This window comes from Saccostrea cucullata, unplaced genomic scaffold, assembly GCF_032062105.1.
Source record: "Saccostrea cucullata isolate Sc308-1 unplaced genomic scaffold, CSIRO_AGI_Scuc_v1 ctg4335, whole genome shotgun sequence".
NCBI classification, from domain to species: domain Eukaryota; kingdom Metazoa; phylum Mollusca; class Bivalvia; order Ostreida; family Ostreidae; genus Saccostrea; species Saccostrea cuccullata.
Window position 1 is genome coordinate 9,531 of NW_026932126.1, and position 10,470 is coordinate 20,000.

General features: G+C 32.1%; 2 protein-coding genes across 2 annotated transcripts; both read right to left on the reverse strand.

Annotated features, from left to right (window-relative positions):
• Positions 1-2,266: 2,266 nt before the first annotated feature.
• On the reverse strand, positions 2,267-3,725 carry LOC134234492 (E3 ubiquitin-protein ligase TRIM71-like; the record flags this gene model as incomplete). Its single annotated transcript, XM_062716570.1, has 1 exon — positions 2,267-3,725. A coding segment is annotated over exon 1 (1,459 nt), but the record flags the coding sequence as incomplete, so codon positions are not given.
• Positions 3,726-9,915: 6,190 nt separating this feature from the next.
• On the reverse strand, positions 9,916-10,470 carry LOC134234493 (E3 ubiquitin-protein ligase TRIM13-like). Its single transcript, XM_062716571.1, has one exon. It carries the CDS (start codon positions 10,468-10,470, stop codon positions 9,916-9,918), a length of 555 nt encoding a protein of 184 aa, XP_062572555.1.

A 10,470-nucleotide genomic window follows, 5' to 3' on the forward strand; every position in this document is an offset into this window, starting at 1 on the left:
TAGATTTATAAACTTTATGAACTTTAAATGTTTAAATGTTATTCAATGTACAATGACATTTTCCTTCTCTTGTATTATTGTAAGTATAATTCTAATTGGTCAATTTTCCATATCTGTAAAGAAAAAGTATCTAATTGTGTTGCTTCTTAAGACTTACTTACCATTTATCACTTACTGGCCAAAAGTTGTAATTCTCTTTATTCATTCTGCCTGTAATAAGAGAGAAAGTTAAACTCCAATGAACATCTCCATAGCATTCTGTGTGACGGTAGAATACCTGGCCAGAGACCACAATTTTCCATAACCGGAGAATGGTCTTCACAAGCGCTTAATCATACAATGTCACCGCTTTCATATGTTTGATCTTTTTCAAAAGGCTGGGTAAAAAATGCACTATTCCAAACTTACATATTTCCACATTTTTGTTTAAAAGTTCAAATATTGTTACATACTTAATATTTTGATGCATTATTCTCTGCTGCAGAGGAAATAAAGAATGTCTGTCTGTCTGTATATTGAAATTTTATTCTTTTTTTTTTTAAATGCAACATACTTACCAAATAGTTTTTAAATCCAGAGTCAAGTGAGTGCAATCAAATATTACTTCAAAGATTGTCTGATCCTAAAATTCCATTTTCAACATTATAGCTTTTTAAGGCATTAAAAGTATGACAACCTTACTTTGGAAACTGCATCTACCGACAGAATAAATGTTGATGTCAAGATGAACGGTTGGGCAGACAGATTGGCATGAAATTAAGAAGCGCTGTTCTCTTGTAGTCAATTTTTATGTGTATAAAAATTGAAACAATTTCAAAGCCTTTAGAATTATAGTGCAGTGATGTATATCCACATTGAGGCCTGCATACAGACAGACTTGATGTTAAACAAAACCATTGAAGTCTTCATTTAAAGGTAATATGAATCCAACAAGAAATATCAATTCTAAATTTTAAAAGTTAAAATTGTTATACTAGTGCAATATAAATTTCCCTGGTAATGTATAAAAGACTACACATTTATTTTTATCTGGTCATTACTATGATTTATTACCTTTCAGAATAACCCACCTAGAAAAGGTGGCCTTATAAGGTGGCACACGTGTATCCTAAACAGTATAATTCATGCTATTCAAGAACTCATAAATAAAGAAAATGTTTATCATATTTTTACGGTGTTTTTTTTTTCGTTCTCTTCTTCACTGAAAATATTGAACTTTTTTCAGATAAATAACATTTCTGTATATATATTGTCGTATTTATACTCAGAGTCTTTGAGGAAAATACCGATAAAAAACCAGTCAAGTTTTATTTCTTTAAAAGGTTTTTATTGTTAATTTTTGATGCGGGTGACAATATGAACCAATTGACGAAAATATATACAGTGAGACAACTTGTAAGGTCGTATTATAACTGCCAATAATATGTAAATAAAAAATAACAAGTACAGCTACAAAACACTTATATTTATTTTATTACATTTTTATTTTAAACAAAATTATCCATTCTGAAAATATGTGACAAAAATGAAGTTGAAATGCCATTAAATACTGTAAAATGTAAACCGAACATCATAAGATTAACAGGTAGTAACTTTAGTACATACAATTAAGGACACATAACATGTAAAGTGAAGAAAGTCAAAATCTATGAAATGTAAATAGGCTCAATATCAACCCCATTAACATATTTTTGTTAAAAATAAGCGCTACATGGTTCACATTTTATTCACTGTCTTACAGCGCACAATCTGTACATGTACTTAAAAGAGTTTTTTAAATATATTATTGCATTGCTTTGTAATTTTTCATTTTGATGCTTTAAATATTTCAAAAGTTGCTTTAAATAATCTACAAGCAAAAGGACATTGTGAATTAACTGCTCCATTTTGTTAAATTCCTCTTTGAAATACTAGTATGATGCACTTTGTACAACTCCTTAATATGATGAATATAAAGTTACACTGCACAAAGCATAAACAAAATCATTTATTTTTATTTTACAGCTATCTTCGTATGGTTTCTTTAAGATTTATGTTCCTTTAGTTAATTCTTTTCATGCATCTTTTTATTGTAAAATTTTTAAATACTCCAAGACTTGAATACTGCCGTCTGTGTATTGGCCTACTAGTAGTCTATGCCGCTCATCAATCGACAAAGCAGTAGGAAAGCTAATGTTTTTCAAAATGTATCGTTGAAAAAATCCATCGGAATCGATCATATGTATCGCGTGATTAATATAGTCAGCAATAAGAATATTTCCCATACAGTCCGTAGCTAAGCCACGAGGTGTGAAAGACGTAAATTCTGTTTTATCGGACTTCCCTTTGTATACATTTTTCAAATTTCCCGCTGAATAGAACACAAACACCATGTGTTTTCCTTCGTCAGAGGTGCATATATCAGAGTTTATGTTTTCACAAACATATGAGGGCTTTGCGAGGCCATTTTCTGAGCCAAATGATTGCTTCACTTCACCTTTTGATGTATAGATACTTAAACGACCTATATTGTCGACCTCATTATGCTCAGCTACGATAATATCACCAGAATTTCTACAGGATAGACCTTTTGGTTTCCAAGAAACATCTACAGCAATTGTTTCTGTCGTGCCATTCTTTATAATGTGTACACCAGGTTTGTTATCCGAGGTGTAGAATATTGTTTTATCGTTAGCTTGTGAGAGATACTTTGGCTGATTTTGAACAGGTATTGACATAATTTCTTCCCCAGAGAAATCTAACGAACGGATTGTGAGACTCTTTTGAATTTTGTAAGTACCACACACGAGTATAGTATCATTCATTGTAACCATTACATCGAAAATATAGCTATAAACTGTGACAATCTTTTGCATTTGGTTTGCGTGTTCCAGTAATATTATGGCTTTGCTCTTTTTATTTTCATCTTTTCCTACATGCTTTTCCTCATGAAGTTTAGATGTTATGATTTTTTTGGATGAAGTCAACATTCCTAACAATTCTTCTAAATTGAAACAATCATTCTCAGATTGTTTCAACTCCGGGGGTATCCGTCCCATCAATTCCGGGCAGTGCTCAAAGGGATAATTCTTGACTTGGTACGCAGCTAAACATTCAGGGTCAGCCATTTGCCTAGAAATTTCAGATTTAGATTCTTCGATATTTTCAATGACTTTTTCCAATTTAGTTTTGTTGTCTGTTAGGCAGTCAAGGTGATCCATTTCCATGGCATCGATTTGCATTTTTAGTTTCTTAACTTTCGTCTCAACTTTCTTTTGTAAAGTTATACCAGCAATTTCGACTTCCTGTCGAATAGCTGAATACTTTTCTGGAACTTCAGAAATGGTTTGTTCATTTTCACTCAAAAGTTTCAAATACTTATTTCTGTATTCCATTTCAAGTTTCTGAAGCTCTTTTTCCATCACTGTCCTTTGAGAAGCGAAACGATCGGCAAGATACTCATAGTTATGTTCCCTGTGTTCGATTTTTGTGCAAATAGTACAGACTGGTTCACAACAATCTTTGCAAAATAATCTGCAGATTTCTCCTATGTGTTTCTCGCATCCTATTTTCGTAGATACCTGTCCAACAGAGTATGCAGATGCAAAATGATGAGGATTTGCCTTTTTGTGTTTTCCAAGGCAATTTTCACAAATACGTTTGTCACAACTACATAAAAAATCTACTTTTCTTTCAACGCAGTCCTCACAAGCAATAGCTATTTGACATTCTTTTGACTCCGCCATTTTTACTTTTAGATTGTAACCGGACCAAACAATTTTAAAGTCAAAATGTCTCAGATTGCATTTATATTACTTTGTAGTTTTACATGTCGTTAAGATTTCTATTTATATATGGTTTCTTATCTGTAAATTGAAGGAGCTGTAAATCTTCATAAATCCAAAAGAACAGACATTCATATATTTACTGACCGAAAAAAGAGAGAAACATTAAGCGCATGGCTCTTGTAAAAAATGTGCTCAAATGAACTATATCTGCCATTGGTAAATACCAGTTGATTGATTTATGCTTCGTACAGGGTATCTCTCTGCACGTAAATGATTTATCGCTTTCAATTCCATCGAGCTATTTCCGTTTATTGCAAACATCAAATTATTTTTTACATACAAAAGTACGTTATTTTTATTCAAATTGAGAATGTATATATATACTCATATTCTTCAAAAAGATTTTCAACTAAGCAATTTAGTAGAGAAGCGTTTTTTTTCTGTAGTCAAATTTTGTAAAATATAATAGCTAAAGCTTGTCATTAAACAAGTGTTGTTTAAGCTGTCGTAATCTTCTCAATGGCTAACCCAATTTCAGAAGCGATTCTTGATTTTTATCTTAACTCTGTGTAATTTATAGTCACCTATCAGTGAAACTGGAGGGCACTTTATGTTTCCCAAGTTTGTCAGTCCGTCCGTCCGTCTAGCTGACCCCATATCTGTCTGGCAGTCTGTCCAACTTGGTTTTCCGCAGTCGTCTTTTGTAGACGCTTGTAGATATTGAGATGATTTTTGGTATGCGAGTGTATCTCGATGAGTAACGGATCAAGTTTGAATGTCATTTTGCTTCATTGATTTTTGACAGAATTATGGCTTTTCTTATTTTCAAAATTGTTTAAAATCGGGTTCGTGCTGCGCTAAACTCCGAAGGTGAACATGGTAAATATGAAGCGAGAAGAAAAATCGTTAAAAAATTTAGTTGAACTTTTGTTTCTTTGTGGATGATTATTCAAGATTAAAGGCATGCACAAGCTAAAAATTTTAACATCAAGCAGGCCTACATGTTTGCATTTCATATAGTGACATCCTACAGAAAAAGGGGAACCCGGTAGAAAAAAAAATATGTTGCAAAAATCTCAGAAAGCTATTTACATATAACTTTCTGTCGTCACTAGAGAGAAAAGTCGCCTTTATTTCGGATGAGACATTACAAAACTATATGTCATATACATGTATTGGCGTTAACACGATGGATAATTTGAAATTTACTCATGCCTTGAGTTTGGTGTATGGAATTAAATACACGACCCTTCACTTGCAAACAGTGAAGTCTCTGTATGAAGAAAGTAGTCCCAAACTGGGACCTTTAACAACACATTCCAAGCAAGCAATTGTTTCAATTGCGATCTATTTTCAAAGACTTTGACTATATGACTTAACTGTGTGTATGCATTTATTTTTATTTTCTCTGCATTCATTTTACTATGACATGTAAAGCATGTAAGCCTCAACTTATGTCTATCAAATAATTATTCTTGAAAAACCAGTTAGACGATTAAAAATCACTAAGATATACTTTTAACTTGCAGTTGATGAAATTTCTATCCTGTCTCTTTGCGTGAAGAGAAATAATCAAAAAGTGCATGGCCATATAAATATCATTTAGTTGTGGATATATATTAGTAATACTAGTATCATTGCTGTGTAAAGGTAGAACTTGAAACCAATGAATTCCATATCCCGAGAAAGAATATTTTTGTTTAAAAAGTCCTTTTTCGTATATTGTCACCTCTATAACGATCATCCTAAGATATAGACTCTTTAACCTGGAGTTCTCAGATCCCGGGTCCTAGTCTCCGTGCTTAAGAATATCTGACGACGTGATATCAGATTCATACCCAAAACTCTCTGGCCATTAATTGTCATAATTCTTACCTCTGCTACATGTCACAACCATGATAATAGATTCTCTAACGGTCTGGGGAATCCTTGTTTCAAATATGACTTTTTGCCTTTTTCTTGTGACGTATTATGTTCTTTGAATGTGTTGCAGTGCACCGAAAACCTGCCTTTTGACTCTCAAAAGAAAACGATAACTCTAGGTACGGCTATATATATCAATAACATAATTAGGGAACATAATATTATAGAGACTGATATATAAAGAGAATGCAGAATACCAAACCACCCAAAAATGACACTGTCGCGTAAGCATTATTGATTTTCAGAGGTCTGTTTCTTAAATCATTTCCCAATCCAATTTTTTTTTTGTTTTTTTTTTTAAGACCATGTTTTGATTTTTATCTGTTAAAAGCTATACATTATTTCTTTTCGAAACTGTTTAAAAAACTAAACTCAAGTTGGGTATGTTTCATGTTTAGAATAAATAGAATGTATAGAATAAATGAAGAATTACTGCTTTTGCAATTCAACGTACATTTATTAGATATAAACTGTTGAGAATATTTTACAATTTAAGTACATTGGCAAGTCACGGTTATCCGGAGAACAAAAGTTTATATTATGGGTTTATTCACTTATAAAACTGGGATTGAAGCGCGGACGACCGTGCTGCTCTATACATATAAGTTTAAGTGTTGGTGTATGGGGATTGGGGTGGGAGTAGTTACTTAGAATTAAACGTTATCTAAACATTGAAAAGACTGCTAATCAGAATGTTCTTTCCGTTTATAAATCATGTGATACATAATATAATTACTTCCATAAAGTGAATCTGTAGAAATATAAACGTTTTTCACATCTAATATATATGGTTGCTTGTCATTTGCTATGGAAAAAAAAAGGAAAATCTCTGTTTTTAGAAGATCGAATTTTACTTCTCAGCTAAAAACGTACTCTGCAGTAATCGTGTTTTATATTATAAAATTGAAAAATAAAACATTTTTAGATATAGGTGATGCGTGTGTATTACATGAATTTATACTTTATACAGGTATTATTTACTTGCGGAATTGATCAAATTTTAAATAGTATCGTTTTTTGATAATTTTTATCCGACTTGAAGTTCGACTGTCGACTCCATCAATTAGACGCATGCCTTTGCACTCATATCGAAGCGGTTTGATGATCAAGACTCATTTTCATTGTTTACTTTATATATTTCCCGGGCGACAATTGGTGGTTACATCAATGTTTTCTTGTTGATTCTCTGTGAAAGGAAAACCAACAAAACGTAATTTATAGGGGTTAACAAAAGCACAAAGCATGTGCTTCCTTCAACAGGTAGAATCATCTCTACAGTAAGAGTGAAAAACGATGATTGTTTTGTTGTACATTGTGTTCAGGGACAATCAGTAAACAGGGGTCAACAGACCTTTATTTTACGTACATGTATATATTGCTGGGAAGAACAATCACAAGCTATGACAGATGCCGAGAAACTGAATGAGGTCGTGCGAAGGAAGCACCATTTACATGTAGTAACTGTAAACAAATATAAAACAAATCTATGCCAATATTTTTATGATTTTTTTTTCAATTTAGTAAATAACTTAACATAAACCGTCATACAGTCTTTACCATTATCAATACGATTCTAAAGGAAGTAACTAACAAATAAAATAAGTAAATAATAAACAATATTTGTAGATATGTGTCATGTTTCTATATTTGTGTTTTCAGTCATGATATGTCGATATGATTGGAAATGAGGATTTAATAATTATATTTTATGATGTATAAACCTTTTAAAATAACTGGATTTTGGAAAATGTTTATGGTAAAAAAAGTCCTTTTAACGACATTTTACATAGGAAATGCATTGAGAATTGTAAAAACCATTGATTTGACAAAATCTAATAAGGGAGGGTTACAACTGTTCAAGGGTTATTGAAATATATCTATACAAAAGAAAGGAACCTTGCAAATGTCCTTTTAACAGAGTGTGTTTTTTTTTTATCTGTTTTCAATCAAAAAGAAATAAGACTTTGTTGTTCCCACGATCAGTATACTTCAATTTCAATGTTTTGCCTTATTTACATACGCAGTTTGGATTAAAAAATCTGTATAAACATATGTTAACTTAATAACTGTATTTCCATGTTCATTCTAAATATTATTTACCCCCTCTTCCAGCATATGAAAATGGTAAAATATTTTTACAAACCTGGAATGAACCTAAAATTGACATAATTTTCTAGGCATTCTACTTATAATTTTTTATGTTTCGAAAGCCATTTTAATGTTTAAAAAATGGCAAAATTAAATATAATTTATAATATACGTCATCGGTAACCTATCGCAATGAAAACTGTGGTGAAAAAAAAAACTTAAATTGCTAATATTTAGCAAAATACATTTGATATCTTGTCTTCGCCTTATTTTTGTATAGATTATCCCTGGTTTACTGTTATTTGTAGGTGCTGATATCATTTTCTCTTCTTTATGTGACATTTGTCTTTCCTTCGACACTATTTCACAAGTTGGTTCCATTCAAAATTCAAGCGTTAATGGTTCTGTCTCTTCGTAAGTGTGGGGAGGGTTAAAGGATTCAGATACTCATGTTTTTAATCTTTGATAACATGTATTCTTGAAGCCTAAAATCTAGTTCGCAGAGATTTATGCCATTCCGTGCAAATGCAGTGTATAATTCATATTGGCATTGTGTTCTTGAATGCAGTGTAAGCTACCTTTGTGCAGCTCTCTTAAAGGAAGTCTTTCTAAATTATTCATTTTTAATTTATTTCGTGATTTAAAGGGTATGTAATTAAATGTTAGGTATTTCGAGTAGATAATTAATTCTTAGGAAACATGTATCTTTATTAAAGATCTAAGTTGTATTAGTTTAATACTAGGGTTAAAGCCCGAGTTCTACTTTAAAAGATATCCCCCGAGATTACGTTTGATTGAGGTCATAGTTGAAAAATTGGAATGAATATTATCGATTTACACTGCTAAAGTAATTTTTGGTGTGATTTTAAATTGTTTTATGCCGTTGAATAATATTTGCTGGTTCAAGTATTTAATACACAAAATAGTTTTATTCACATTACAATGTTCAAGTATAATTAAACATTCGAATTTTGGTCTGAAGAATCAAGAAGATGTTACTAATGTTAAACTTTATTTAAAGTTTGAACATGCAAACAGAGTAAAATAAATCCAGAAAGGTTGCCCTTTCACTGTTGTCTGTCCGATTATATAATTTTCCCTTCATTTTTTTCATGATTCTTTTGAATTATGAAGGATTTAAATACTCCACTACTTGAATGCTGGCGTCTACATATTGTCCCACTAAGAGTCTTCTTCTCTCATCTATTGATAACGCAGTAGGAAAATTGATTTCTTTCATAATATATCTCAAAAAATATCCTTCAGAATCAATCACATGTATTGCATGATTAATATAGTCTGCAATAAGGATGTTATCCATGAAATCCGTAGCTAGGCCCCTAGGCGTGAAATACTTAAATCTTTTTTTCCCTTTATACATAAATTTCAGCTCACCCGCTGAAGAGAAAACAAAAAGCATTTGTCTTCCTTCATCCGAGGTGCAGATATCCGAATAACTATTGACACAAACATATGTAGAATTTACGAGTTCATGATGTGAGCCACTGATACCAATGATTTTCCTCCTCTCTTAATTTGATGAATAGACACTCAATCGACCAAGTTTTGTCATTTCGTTATGCTCAGCTACGATTATATCATCAGAACAGCAGGAAAGGCCCCTTGCCTTCCAAGAATTATCTGAGATTATTGTCTCAATAGTTCCATTTTTAACTCTTTGTACACCTTGTTGGCTTTCTGATGTATAAAAAATCGTTTCATCGTCAGCTTGTGTGATGTAGTTTGGTTCTTTTTGAATGGGGATTGCCATGACTTCTTTCCCATCGAAATTCAATGCACGAATTGTGAAACTCTTTTTGATTCTGTAAGTACCACAGACAAGGATTTGATTTTGACGTGTATACAAAAGATCAAATATATATCCATAAACTGTAGCAATAGTCTGTACGTGTTTTGTACCCTTAAGCAGTTTTTCCAATTTTCTGTAAGGCGTTTGTTCTTGAAGATTCGATACTATGGCCTTTGTGGATGGAATCAAAGTTCCTAAGAATTTTGAACAGTTGAATTCTGACTCAGATCGTTGGAAAACAGGTAGCATTTTCTCAAAAAGTTTAGGACAGTTTTGAAAGGGATATGACTTAGCTTGGTATAAAGCTAACTTTTTAGGGTCTGCAATTTACAAAAAAAGTTGAGATTTGCATTCTTCGATATCAGCAATGGCTTTCTCTAGATTCGATTTGTTGTCTCTTAAATAGTCCAGATGTTCCATTTCTATAGATTCGATTTGCATTTTTAGTTTCTTGACTGTTACCTCGACTTTATTCTGTAAGATTGTTCCAGCCAGCTCTACATCTTTTCTTATGGCTGCATATATTTCAGGAACTGTAGATAATTTTTGTTCATTGTCACTTGCAAGTTTCATGTAAGTACTTTTGAATTCCATTTCGAGTTTCAGAAGTTTCTCTTCAATCATGTTTTTCTGAGACAAAAAGCGATCTTCCATGGATGAGAAAGAATATCCTTTATGTTTGGTAAAGGAGCAAACATAACAGATCAGTGCACAGCAAGTTTTACAGAATAATTCGCAGATATTTCCAATATGTTTATCGCATACTAATTTGGGTGAAGCCTTTGTCTCTTGGTACGAAAAAGCAAATGGTTGGGATGTTTTTATGCTTTCTGAGGCACTTTTCACAGATATTTTTGCCGCAGCTACAAGAGAAATCCACAT